The sequence below is a fragment of the Limanda limanda genome, chromosome 4 (genome assembly GCF_963576545.1).
Source record: "Limanda limanda chromosome 4, fLimLim1.1, whole genome shotgun sequence".
In the NCBI taxonomy this organism is placed as follows: domain Eukaryota; kingdom Metazoa; phylum Chordata; class Actinopteri; order Pleuronectiformes; family Pleuronectidae; genus Limanda; species Limanda limanda.
Window position 1 is genome coordinate 22,197,714 of NC_083639.1, and position 14,619 is coordinate 22,212,332.

General features: G+C 41.6%; 1 protein-coding gene across 1 annotated transcript; it reads right to left on the reverse strand.

The window, feature by feature from the left end:
- Nucleotides 1-343: 343 nt before the first annotated feature.
- On the reverse strand, nt 344-14,050 carry wnt7aa (wingless-type MMTV integration site family, member 7Aa). The gene is made up of 4 exons (XM_061069949.1): nt 13,980-14,050; nt 12,727-12,953; nt 8,174-8,445; nt 344-823 (listed from the first exon to the last, which is right to left on the reverse strand). Exons 1-4 carry the CDS (start codon nt 14,048-14,050, stop codon nt 344-346), a joined length of 1,050 nt encoding a protein of 349 aa, XP_060925932.1.
- Between the last annotated feature and the right edge of the window lie 569 nt (nt 14,051-14,619).

Consider the following 14,619-nt stretch of genomic DNA (forward strand, 5'->3'; position numbering starts at 1 on the left):
TAAATAAAATGCCAGACATCTACACCAGCTTAAAACGCCACCAGATTTAGCTGACAGTGAAATAAAAAAAAAATGGATCAGTAGTTTTCTCACTGAATAAATTATTAGTCTAGAAAAAGATAAAGTCAGTCAAGCCATCAGTCTGAGGTGAGTCCAGCCAATAGAACAGTGTGGCCGGCGGATACGTCAAGCCCTGGAGCATGAAGTGGCATTATGAAAAATAGAAACAAAAGTATGAGTCCACAGGTGGAGTCCAGTGTGATGACAGATGTGCACTGGCGTCCGTTTCATCAACTCCAGGTAGAGGCATCGCTTCAGGTGAATACACGTCCGATAAATATCTCTATTTACAGGTATACACCTCTGTCCTCTCACTGCAGGTGTTGCATCTGACGTAGCAGCACCACAGGAACTTGCAGTTGCACTGCCACACGCGTGAGTACTGGTGCGTGTTGTATCCGCGGCCGCAGCACATCAGGTCGCAGCTGTTGGGCTGCAGGACCGTTTTGTTGCACAGGCGACCCTGCGTCCCCATGCTGCCGGTCAGCAGGTCGGCCTCGCAGTAGTTGGGCGACCTCTCGATGTAGACCAGCTCCGTGTCCAGGGGCTTACGGTAGGAATGGGGTTTCTTGATCTTCAGGAAGGTGGGGCGCTTGTTGCGGCTGGCTCGCACCGGCTCCACGTGTATGGCCTGGTTGTACTTGTCCTTGAGAAAGTATCCCAGCTGCCGGAACTTGGGGAGCGTGGTCCAGCAGGTTTTGGTGGTGCAAGACCCCGACACGCCGTGACACTTGCACTCCAGACGCATTCCCTTCTCCAGGACCTAGAGCACAGAGGAGGATTGCACAGTTGCAGTTAAAACTACTCAAACCGAAGAGGAAGATTTTAGGAGGGCCTGGGACCGTATTTTTTTGTAGATAGGGCATATGGAAAAATTTGTAGACATGGTGCTGGATGTACATTCTGGTTGTTTCAAGAAAAAAAAAAGAAAATATCGATTTGCAGGAGGCCTTTGTATATATGGTTGTATGATGGGTATACTGTCTGTTGATGCTGTTATAAATGTTGTTTTTTGAGTTTGATTGTATGTTTTTATATACATGAATAAATAAAAAACTTTAATGACAAAACTACTCAAACCAACTGAAAATACAGCTCAAATTGTTTCTATTTTTTATTTTAGATTTAACTAACTACCTCACCCTTAAAAACCTGTATTAGTAAAAATTAAATTGACTTTTTCTGGAGAATAGTCTGTATTTCTAACACACATCCATATTACAGACTGTTTGTTGGTGTCTGTCCACAGGAAACACATGCGTTTGGAGAAATACTCAGTGATATTACATGAATACTTCAACAGGTTGAGACAAAAGTTTTCTAACATTCCAAATGAATGGAGGCATTCCAGAGATCTCAGAGCCGCCACAGTATGTCACTCCATGGCTGGTAGCTATGTATGTTCCATTCTTTTACAAGACTGAGCTTCACAACACACTCATGGAAGAACCACACAATTTATAAGGCATGTAAATTATACAACTATGTGTATGTTGTGTTCATTCAGTGCATTTGTCTGTCGTTTTATTTCATTCTTTTCCACAGAATAATAAAAAAATGAATTTCTCTGATTTTACACCAGTGTACATATCATAGGGAGTAAGAATCAGTCTGTGAACATGTATACTCCTCTTTGGAAGGAGCTTTGTCATCGGACAACATAACTAATGTTGTAACAGTCATCTCATCAGGGTTACCTCGAACTAATGAGGCAATTTGGCATGGTGGTCACACGGGGTATTGCAACGTATGCTTTGCTCTCGTGAGGCACACAGGCCCAAAACCCAGTTTTAGCTTTTTGCCGAACATTGTCATTGCTTTGTCTTCGTCTGCCTATCTACAGGAAAAACTGAGCTGATTTCCAGTCTATACGAGAAGGTCATTATTTATTGTAAAACCCCGAGAAGCAACTTATGAGCACCATTCATGAACATGGGCTATATCTGCTTGAGCTTGGTGAATACATTCTTTACTGGAAAGCCTGTTACAAACCGGGGCTGAGAGGTTTGAAAGACAAGGAGAATTTATCAGGCAAGGAGTGTTTAATGGAAAAGGCTATAAAGCATTAAGGGAAATGTGGGATGAAGGTTTTTGAGGCTTGGCACAAACTAGGGAGTAAAAGTCAGGATATCCTAACATCTGCTGCTTTGGTTTTGACATGATTCAGATGGAAATAAATAAAAAACAATCTGAACTCTTTCTAAAGGAGTAGATTGATTCTAATTGCATTTTATAACCGACAAAAGGTTAATGTTTTGTGTTTTCTGTTGCAAAAGTACATTAACCACTGCATGTTCCACTAAATAACCTTTGTGAGCCTGAGACACGTTGCCAATAAATTAAATGTAGAATGACTTAAATACATTTTGTTTTGAAAATGGGAAAATACAAAAGAGCAGCTAATTCTATGGCAGAGTCTCATCTTGCATGTCTGTAAACACCTCAGGCTACAGCATCTTGACTAACAGCTTTACTATGGACGATCACCTCAAACCTTTTCCTTGTATATTGTTAAAATAAAATGAATCCGTATAAGCTGATGAATTCAGACATCTGCAGGGTTGACGATGAGTTGTTGTTGTAAGTGAAGTGACAGTTTGGTCCGTCACCATGTTGAGACATTCATGGTGAATGCACTGGCAGCAGTGAAAGGCCTTTTCAGGGTAAGAGTGGAACCTTTCGGTGGGTTTGGCAAAGCAGCTGGGGTATTCTCTGAGCGCCTCGGGCTGAATGACATCAGCTCACCCTCCTTCCTCCTCACCCTGGCTGGCATTTAAAGACGCCTCACCCTGCTTTTTAATTATTCCACGCTGATATGGCCTCAGACTTTCTGGAGTCTCATGGGGTAATTGTCAAAAGCCCTGGATGCACACAGCTTAGTGTGGTCATGCTCCCCAGATCTGACAAACATATAATTCACGGAGTTCAGTGAAGTGAGATGCCAACGAAGCTGCCATTGTTTGTCTAGCAGAGCCCCTGTAAGCCTCCTGTGGCACCTTTTACACTATTGTTTATTCTTCTCAAGAAACTTAGAGGTTGACACTCTGACATCATCTCCAATTAAACATGAAACCCACACTACGGTAATTACAGAGGTATCAGTTTAGTACGTGTATATTAAAAGATCCACACACCTTATCACACTGTGACTGATGACAGAGCCTAAACACTAGTAGGAAGCCGAGTCGTCACAGATGAAACAACGACTCTGTCTCCCGGAACAGGACCACAAGTTGTTACTGTGACACTGCGATACTTTCCCAAGCAAAAACCACCAAATACACATCTACATGTACATTCCTTTGAAGTCAATGTTACACTGTCTGACCATGAGAAATACCAGATGACCTTTTTGTGACAAGAAGAAAAACACACATCTGAAAGAACGGATATCACAAAGGCACTTCATCTACTGGTTTCCTGTTCATGTACATCATTATATACAGTAAAACTATGATTGGCTCGACTAATGTGCTCTAACATGCATGTAGTGAAATAGATAAATAGATAAACAAATAATGAACGGAGAGCAATTTGGATTTGGTTGTCTTGAACATAAATTTGGACTGTTTTGTTAAATATTTAATCTATAAATGTACCAGATTATTGGGAAAATGCTGGTTACACATTTCCAGATCATAAAAGGTTAATTTACTGAGAGTATTCTGCGACCTGTTTATTTGAGCTAAATCCTAACATGCTGATCTTTTGTAGCTAGAATGTTTGCAATGCTCATCATCTCAAATTGTGCATGTTAGCATGCTAACACGATGCTATATATAAAAAATTCAACTGATGGTGGCACTAGAGAAAAAGTTACGGGATGAACTGCAATTGATGCTGAGTAGGACATGATGTAGTTATGGCAACCAACCCAACAGAGTCAGGAAATATCAGGATAATTTATTTTTAAATGTAAGTCCTCAACAGTGAGCTAATGGTACATTTGTTAAAAAAAAATAATATTTTCAAAATTTTTTATCAACTTAAAAAGGAGCTTTTTGTCTGTAGCTTTGTTGCTAGGCGACGGAGGTAAGGGTGTTAAAACTGGTGACGCAATAGGAAGACCAGACTTTCTCATTTTGGGTTTGTTGACACGCAGCCGATGTCAGCTGAATTGAGACACAGCTAAAGAAGAAGAATAGACAACCTTTTAAGGAATTCTTGACAAGTAAATCTTTCTGCTTACTGTATTTACTTTCTCTTCTGATGCCTGTTTCCTGTGGTCACTCATTCAGTTAAAGAGTTGGTGAGTTAATATACAATTTTTCATGTTACATTGTCTTTTTTCCAGTTTCTAGTTATCAAAAGCTGAGGTGTGAATCCTGACCCCACCACTGGAAACTGTATCCACCTCCTCAGGCTCACTTAAAACCGGTCAGATACCACATTTAATTCTGTCCGACTCCTGCAGGAGTAGCCCATTCATATTCAACCAAAGCGAAATTTTGCTAAACAAAGTCAGGATTCCATCTGCTCTCCGTCTTCTGATAGATCCCAAATATCACAGATCAGGTACATCTATCCATACTGAAACCCTGTTTCCATCATCTTGGCGATCCTGTCTGAAGAGCATATAACTGGTGGAGACACATACTCTATGTTGAGTTCCTACTGCATGATGCTTCCCAAACAGTTAATCTCCTTTGTGACCATCTTATCTTCAGCCTGCACTTTAGTTCTCATCTCTGATCACTGGTGTAGTAACGGTCCTCTAGGATGAAATGGTGCATTCCACTGACCCGTTCAAGTTTATCACAGATGCGTCATTATCAGATTTTTTGAGATATGTTTTCAAAGTTAGTGGTTTGCGAGCTCGAAGCCTTACTCTCTCTCCAAGTTTGATTTGTCATCTGCACTGTGCGCGTTTTACCTGATCGCTGCAGCTTGACATACACAGGGCCGACCTAAGAGTATTCAAGTTCTACGTCACAATCAATATCACGTATGCATCATACCTTTCACATCCTCATCAGTCACATACAACTTCATCGTCATGGCCCATTATTTTCCCCCTAATCATTACATGTTTTGCTTAAAATTCCAGACCTTCTGGAGCCTCAGCCCAGAGCCAGTACCAGCTCTCCTCAAGCTCTGTCTGCAATCAGACCCCCCTCTTAAGGTCCATAGAGTCAGCTTTCTTGTATAAGATATATACAAGAAAGTGCTTTGCATCTTCCACCGTAAAATCATAGGATTTCACTCTAACCCTCTCTGCTGGTACACCACTAAAACCTGATTCCATAAACACTGTTTGTGCCTTAATTTGTTACTGCATGGACGCCCGCCATTTCAAACCTCAGTACATTTGTGGGTTACTTTCCTGGATTCAGTTTAACATAACATGTTATGATCCTTCTTTTACTAGTTTATTTTCTAACCCAGCCATTAAATTACTTGTGAAAGGTATTTCAAAAGTTTCTCCCTCTGGCTGTAGAAAGTAATTCTTTCCATTTTGCAAAGAATGTTGACAGTGCTCACAGATTGACTTGATTCTGTATTTGTATTGGCTTTTGTGCATTACTTAGAAAAGGCAAATTTAGAACATCTTTCAATTCATATATACCAGATAGAGGTATTGCATTTTTGGATTTTCCATCACCAGAGTCAAGATGTTTGCTCTTTCACACTTTTCTATTGCTCTATACTTTCAGTGCTGACCTGCATCTCTCCGTTACTAATATTCATTTTCTAAGAAGAAAACACATTTTCATTGGAATGATGAACCCTCCTAATGAATTTTGTTGAATTGGTCGACTCACCAAAGACTACGCACAAATGACTACACCTTTTCTAATTGCTCAAGAATCAAATCAATTCATTGAATTTGTCTTGAATCATCTCTCTCTGTCTCTCCTGACTGAAGAGAAGCTCAGCAAAACTTTGTCGGCTCCTCTGATCGATTTCAGGAACATTTTGAACAGGCACTCCACTGGTACTGCAGTTCTGAATGCAGCAGCAGTGTCTAAGATCCACTCTCCAGGAAAACTGCAGAATTCAGAGAAGTTTATACTTAAAACTGATCTATGACTTGACTGCTGCAGCTTTTCCAGCAGACTGCTCTCTGGTGCAGCCACTTTATGGATGATCCTGCAATTTCTATTGATCTGCCGTTCGGCTCCTGACTTCTGTCCCCTGCTAACAACATCAGAGTCTGGCTAATGTATGCTCATATGGTCCTGGTCCGGGGTTCACTTCACCATGCGTCGAGTCACACACTGTTACCTCTTGACTCGTCTTTTCTAAATGAGTGCAGGCTCTTACATTGACCATAGTTTGTCCTCTGGATTCTGATGTCACTGTACTTGCCACTTGCTCTCGGTACGATTTCCTTCAGTATGTAATTGTGATAAATTACTACAGCCAGACCCCCAGGACTAGATCCAACATATCAGCTAATGACTAATGTGGCTCAGGAGGCAGAGCGGGCCATCCACTTACAAGAGGGTCTGCGATTCAATCTTAGTTTCCCCCGTTCTGCTTGTCGAAGTGTCCCTGAGCAAGTTACTGGACCTCAACTTGCCCTTGAAGGCTGTGCTGGCAGTGTGTGAGTGATGTGTGATAGAAAGAGTGCTGCACATGGATGGACTGTATGAATGTGTGTGAATGTGTGGATGTCAAAAACTGTACTGTAAATGGCTTTGAGTGGTCATCAAGACTAGAAATATCCATATAAATACAAACCGTTTATCATTTACTAAACACCATGTCAAATTATAAATGCCTCAGAGTTAGAATAAAGCATAGCTTCACCTGCAATTAACTACAATACATCATCTATTGGAGGTTCGCATCATTTTCATTTCAAGAAAAATGATCAGACTTAACAAATGATCAATGTAACAATACAAATGTTTTCTACATCAGCATCTTTAATTATGTCTGCTCAACTTTGATATGCGTGAACCTGTTTACTGTCAGTTTCACAGATAAAGTCTAAAGCACTAAATAAACAACACTGCATATGTTTACTGTCATTTAAACTCATCCACTCATATTTTTCTTACCTACCAAATTTGTACCACATTTCCAGAAAAAATGTATCTTTTAATGGCAACGTCCTAAAGTCTTAGTCATTCTGGTGTCCACATTCTTCCTGCGTCACTGCAACTCAGTATATGAAACTGTTTATTGGATTTGAACTTTAAAATAAGGATCTTGTTCAACATCAGCATTTGACGTAGTGCACTGTTACCTGACTTGATGGCCCAGAGACCTGCACCGAACTACAGATTCTGAATTGATTGCCCATGAGCTACAAATCTAAATAAGTAAAGCAGCAGATAAAAGAGTATGATTGGATGACAATATGAGTGGATATTACCTGACCTGTCAGGATTTTATACTGATCTTTTAAACATTTTATCATATAGTTCTTAAAATGTATTTTGATAACTGGAAAAAATATGTGTATGCAGTTTTGTAACAACCGGATTTTCTGTATTTACTTGTTAGTGCATATAGATTGGCAAATGGACTGTTTCTAGCATGAAGCATTTTGTACGACCAGGCAAAAGTTAAACCAAGACTCAGTAATTTTACTCTTACAGCTGATCATTGTAGTTTGTATCGAACAGGAGGAAACAGAGCATTTGTTGGGGACTATTTTCAGCAGCGGATTAATCTACATTTGGTGCTCTAATGAGTATTTACTGCAGCAGGATGGTGTGTGTGTGGGATTGAGTCAAAATAAGCTGCAGAGCGTGAGTTCATGGTAATGATGGAACATGTCAGTGAAACACTGCGGCTCACTGATGTGTTTTTAATAGTTTTTGGAAACAATGGAGCTCTATGGCACAGAGGATAAATACATATCAGGCTTTGGATACGCACAGTACATTCATTGTTTGTTTTTGGAGAAAAAATGGAAATTGCCCGTCTCTGCCAGCCTTATCCTTTAAATGATGTCTTCACCGACGTTATTAGTTACAATCACAAAGTCATACGCTCCAGTGTTAACAGGTAAAATGTTTAAATGTCCCTGCAGCTTATTCACACGCGCACTTTGGTCGGTCTGACCTTCAGCATCTAGTAGATACGACTTATGAGCGGGTGATTGTGATGTGATTTGGATGTGCTAAGGTAAAAGTCAAATAGACAATTGCAAACATACCTTGCGTCCCACTTCATTGTTATGTAAATTCATGAGAGTCCTGGCGTTCTGCTTAATTTCCCGTGCGTCCACAAACACCTTGGAGAAACCCACGCCGTAGTGGACGTCCGCTGAGCAGCCGCCCCACTTCCAGCCCTCCTCCTGGTTGTAGAAACCCTGCTTCTCCTTGTCACAGCCGCAGCCACTCAGACTGCCCTGGGTGCAGGCCGCAGTGACGGCATGGGCCACCCCGGCAGCGATAATGGCGTACGTGAACGCTGCCTCCTTACTGCCTGCGAAGAAGACAAACACACATTTTTTAATCACAATTGCAGACAACAGAGCTTTAGTATTTCAGATTGGGCCGAGCCTCCTCACATACCTGACATAGCTGCTTCAAACCAAATCAAAAAAATACACAATTCGGGCCAAGTCCCATTCATCAATCACTTTCTTTACAAACAGACACACTGCGGAGGAAGATCCGAATCTTACAGAAAATATAATGAAGCCGTCTGAAAGAGGAGAGAAGCTCTAATAAAAGCAGCTGTTTATGAGGTAGTGGGACATTTTGATTGTTTTATTGGAGTTTACGGTTTTATATTTATGACTTATTATCAGAGAGCCTTCAGGGTCGGGACCAGTCTGTAAATCTTGGGAGTATAATTAAACAACTGCACCAGACGATTGGTAAAGATGAATATTTGGGAGCATTTACTGGGAGATAAAAATATTAAATGTTTAGGCCTTATTTTGGCTCCTGTCCCAGCTGCCATCACTGGGATCCACCCTGTGGAGGTGAATCTGAGAGGCATGCACAGCCTCCCTACTGAGATGGATTTCAACTCAATAAATCTGACTGCTTCAGGTCAACTGCAGTGTTTTTTCCCCTTTTCCTTTTTAATTAAAACAGAGATAATTCCTGGAGCTCGGGTGGAAACCATCCAAAAATGACCGTCAGTTGCAAAAAACGCTCCAATAAAATCATCATCTTCAACAATCAAACGACCACAGAAGCCTTTTTAGACTTTTAAGGTCATAGCTCTACTTCCAACGCTTGGATTCACGTGCAAATGTTGGAATAAATGGACGTGTATCTATGGTGATAGCTTCCAGTGATGGTCAGAGTGGTAGAATTTAAAGGCATGGTAGAGAGAATATCAAACACAGCACCACCTGAGCACAGGCATGAAACCTGACATGTAGTCGTTCAATCTTTAATTGCCTTGATTACCATGGTGACTTGGTTGGTACTGGAACAGCATTAGCTGCTAGTGCTCTGTATAAACCGAGCAACTGCTAGTTCCCACTGTGGTCAAATAGTCCTTATGTCCTCAGACAGTAGGGTTGCAAAGGGGCGGAAAGTTTCTGGAAAGTTTCCATGGGAAGTTAAGCTTGGGAATTTTGGGAATTTTGAAAAAAAAAAAAAAAAAACTATGCAAATTAAACGCTGTGCAATAAAAACATCATTCAAAACTCTATTTTAAAGATGTATGGAATGCAGCACACGATGCACGTTGAATTTCAACCCTCCACTGTGCATTCTTCCATCACATGCACAGATAACTCCCAGCATCCTTCACTCTACAGCAGGGCTGATTGAGGCCTGCTGTAATGTGCAGGACTAGTCAGGTAAGTTTCGATGATATTACTGGGGAAAACACATTAGCATGCTGATTGAGGATTGTTCATCTGTTCATCTAGCCTATTTCCATTCATTTATCCAGCAATTGTAAAATATGTTTACAGATAATTCCAATTGTTTGGCTAACTATTTATATCTCTGGCATTGCATTAGTGTTTTTTTACAAACTTTTTTCTCATCTTATTCTACAGAAAAATGCCACGTGCACTCTCTCATGTGTGGAGACATTTCACCCTATCCAATGTAGAAGGAAAGGCTGTGTACATTTGCAAATACTGTGCAAAGACCTATGTAAAGAATGACACAACGATGCAGAAGCATATAGTCAAGTGCCCAAAGTTTCCTCAGGGCTCAAAACAGCCTATGACAAAACAAAATGTTTATATTTATGTCTGTATATGACAAGGTAAATACAGTTAGTATAAATTACCCACAACATTTCCAGTTTATTCCCGTTAATTCCCGTCTATTCCCGTTAATTCCCATGGAAAGTTTCCAACTTTGAATATTCCGGGAATTTTGCAACCCTATCAGAACCAAATGTATCAACAGTTGCAGGACACACTCCTACAGTAATTAAAGAAGCATCCAGTCAGTGCCCACATGTGAGAAGCCAGCCTGGTGGATGGAGAGGATACTCCATCCTAATGTCGAAAATCCTGCACACTGCTGCAACACTGCCAACAACAGCCCCAAATTTCTGTATTCTGTCAGTTATCAGTGTTCCAGTCTGCTGACACAAAACAATGGATTCAGACAGGCTGGATGCGAGCGAGCGAGGTGACCTGCTGCCTCCTAGAAATCAACCTGATCTCTGCCGAAAATCTGAGCAGAATAAGGACTCGTGCGGCGCTCAAATGCTTTTCCATCATCTCCTCTCACCAAGTTTTGTTTCAATCCACTGATGTGCAAGACAAAAGTGTAGTTGCTCCCCTGAAACATCCAGTTAAACATCCCCTGCCAAAGCTGCACGACCTGGAGGTAAATTTGTAAACCAAGAGGAAAGTGCTTGTCTGAACTTGAAGCTTCAAGAGGGGGGGGGGGGGGGGGGGGGGGGGGTTATGAACACATACATGAAGGTTGCTCAGCTCAGAGTAGATAAAGAGCATGTAGGTCTGCATGTCAGCGGCTATGAAACAGGATGTAACAGTGTGTGTTGGTGATAAAAACACACTGAGATGATCAGACATAAGGTTTCATCCCGTCCAATCAGAGCAGAGGTCACCTGAAGCTGAAGTTACACATCAAACGACTTCATCTCGCCGCTTTTTCGTGTGCAGACCTTTACTGCACGCAACATTTGTGTCTGCTAATACCTCCACACCTGAAGATCATACAATATAATAAAAATATCAATGGGCAAAGCAGCTATCGGCATAAATTAAAGGCTTAAACGTGATGTGAGCCTTAATCCCTGATGACACTTCCAGTGAAAAACGACTCCCCGGCTCTGCATGTGTGTCTGCGAGATGACAGGGTGAACTCACAGGACAAGACAGTGGAACACCAGCGTGTTTAAATATGACACTCCACTTATTTCCACTGTCGAGTCTTTGGGAGCAAGCATGGCCTGGAGCCTTATTCCACATCCAGGATCAGATCTGGGGCTTATTTTCCCACCGAGGAGCAGAAGCACTGAGCGGCTGAGCTTCCTGACATGGAGGAGGTCCACTAACTTCTCTTGGGGGACTGTTTGGAGCAATTTAACTATTTTGGGTTTTCAGTGCACTTTTAGACTCGTGTGCAGGCACTTCACACAGTATTAAACAGACCACCTAGAACATAAACAAATAAATAAGAGCATGTTCTGTTGGCAGTGTGCACGAAACCCACAATTATGAATCAGCTGTTGTAACATTCTGAAGCAATTTAAAAACAGCTTAAATACTAAGAAAAAAAATAAGGCACTTTGCTAAAAAAGTTACTGAACTTCACTTTTAATGTATGTACATGTATTTATTTCTATTATTATTATTATGATCATCATTGATGGTATGATTACTATCATATATAAATGTATATTATGTTATATTACATACTATATATACTGTACTATTCTTATATACTGTCTAACAATAACATTACCATCATATCATCAGTACTATTAACATCATCTTGCCACTGCACTTTATCTGCCTATTTTATTTTATTTTATCTTGTGCTTCTGTTTTTTATTCTTTCTACCTCAATATTTTTTATTTTATTCTATTGTATTGTATTTTATTGTATTCAAATATACCGGCTGCTATGACAACTTAATTTCCCTTCGGGGATGAATAAAGTACTCTATCTATCTATCTATCTATCTATCTATCTATCTATCTATCTATCTATCTATCTATCTATCTATCTATCTATCTATCTATCTATCTATCTATCTATGATTATTATTATTTATGTACTTCTGTCCTTATTTTAACCATTTGTTTTTCTCGTTGTGCAGCACTTTACTTTGTGTTGCAAAGTGCTCGATATATAAATGTATTTCTCTTATTATTATTTATTTATTATTATTATAAATCAAAGGAGTATTAGTACAACATCAAAGTGCAATAAAACTACTTAACACCCAATATCACAGAATCCCAGAGAACAAAGTTTTATATCATGACAAAGGTAAAACTGCATAACCACTAACTTATTTTTGATATCTGTAACATATAACTGTATGATCATTATTTAATGTATTTTAACTTTTGATATTTGTAATTTAACGTATGTTTTAAATGTTTGATATTGGTATTGTAATGTGTGTTTTAAATGTTTGATATCTGTATGTATGTCTTCAATGTGGACCCCACTAAAAGTAGCTCTGTCTTAGGGTAGAGCTAATGGGGGATCCTTCTAAATAAACAAAAATAAACAAAGTCCCCTTCTCAGACAGCTTGTTGCACAAAGTATCAGTGAACCGAGAGGATGGTGAACATACCCACTCTGAGCTCTTTGCCGAACACGGTCCTCTCTCCCAGCGCCGAGCAGTTCCACCGGCCGTGTCGGAACTGGAACTGACACTCGTTGATGCCCATCTGAACCCCCTCTCCGATCACGATGATGGCGTCGGGCCGGCTCTGGCAGATAGTCCGCTGACGAGGGGCCAGGCCCGGGATTTTATTACAGATGATGCTCGCTCCCAGCGCCACCACCGAGGACAGACCCCTGCAGGCGGGGGAAGGCGACAGGTTAACATGTGGCCTCAGCAGGTGGAGCTCCTCCAGGTGAGGGGGACACACAGGCACGTGCACAGATAGACCCCTAGTGGTGCTCAAGCACTGGCCCTTTTGCCCTGTAGGAAAAAAGTGCCCTTCTGCTGGAGCCCAATTTTTTCTTCATTCATCAATATTTAAGAATGAAAATTACTCTCTCTGTCATCAATTCCAAATTAGACAAGTTCACTAGTTTTGTTTCATTTAAAATCGTAATTATTGAAATGATAGGTAGATCTTAAGTTGAGCTACATTCTGCAGTCTGGTGAGGTATATTGTGGTATATTATTAGTGTAATGCTGCTAATACTTCAACTCTGTCCGAAAACAGTAAACAAAAATGTGTGTGTACTGTGTTGTCAGCTTTATAGAGATTATGTAAGTCACTCTTAATTATTATGCACAACATTGATTTATCTCATTTACAAAATTTGCATCATAATAAAGAAAAGAGGGACTCCAAAAGCAGAAGGACAGGGAACTGCAACAAGCAGCTCAGGGTAGCAGCTCTCTTTTATATTGGATCAGGCCATCAACTAGTAAAACAAATGAGGGAGAATCAGTACGTTTTTTTGATTTATTATTATTATTTTTAATTTGATAAATAATTTGGCGATGGGTTCCCTTTTTTTTTGGTTTGAGCACCTGCCCCCCAAAATGTCTGTGCACGTGCCTGGTGACACATGTGAGAGAGGGAAGAGAGTCCGGACACATGTGGAAACATCTGTATGAGCTCTGGGGATATCTCTGCTTCCCTGCACTGGAAGCCACTCTAAACTCCTGTGTGTGTGTGTGTGTGTGTGTGTGTGTGTGTGTGTGTGTGTGTGTGTGTGTGTGTGTGTGTGTGTGTGTGTGTGTGTGTGTGTGTGTGTGTGTGTGTGTGTGTGTGTGTGTGTGTGTGTGTGTGTGTGTGTGTGTGTGTGTGTGTGTGTGTGAGTGTGTGACTGTGAAAACCACCTGTGGAACACCCAGTAACTCACCCGATCTTCAGGTACACTACTCCGAGGCACAGGAAAAAATGTAGGATCCAGCGGCGCGTCTTCCTGCTCATGGTGCCCAGGGAGCAGGCGCCGGATCGACGCGGTGAACCGCTGCACGAAGCCGCCTTATCTCGGTGCGCAGCCCCGCAGGACCTCCGGGTGATCCGAGCAGCAGGTTGAAACGCTCCCGGGGAGGAGCAGACGTGTGCGGGGGGAGAGTCCGGGTCTCATCGGGGGGTGGGTGTCCGGTGGAGCTGCGGGCCCGCGGCGGAGCATCGGGGCTGCGCTTGTTCTCTGCAGGTAAGAGTGCGAGCGTCCACCTTCTCCTGTGGAAGGCAGGGCGTGTTCTGCTGCTCTGTGGCTGCAGCCTGCAGGTACACGCTCAGCTCATCTGTCCTGACACACACACACACACTGACACACACACGCACCGGGGCTCTCCACACCTGCCTGGGCACAGCTGAGCAGTTAAAGCCGCCAGGTCATGGCAGCTCACACGGACACTGGGTTTAATAAGTCCTGTCCGGAACTCTGGATCAGCCACACACACTTCACCACTGCAGCCACTGACACAGCAGCTCCCATACACCACGTTTTATCCATTTGACACCAGTAAGCGCCCCTCCCACTGACCACACAC

What these genes read in the sequence shown, in the direction of transcription:
- wnt7aa (XM_061069949.1), bottom strand. Translation starts at nt 14,050, where the DNA reads ATGAGCAGGAAGACGCGCCGCTGGATCCTACATTTTTTCCTGTGCCTC. An exon ending in GTAGTGTACCTGAAGATCGG is followed by an intron (nt 12,954 to 13,979) that starts GTGAGTTACTGG and finishes CCCCGCCTGCAG; the next exon opens with GGGTCTGTCCTCGGTGGTGG. An exon ending in ACAATGAAGTGGGACGCAAG is followed by an intron (nt 824 to 8,173) that starts GTATGTTTGCAA and finishes TCTGTGCTCTAG; the next exon opens with GTCCTGGAGAAGGGAATGCG.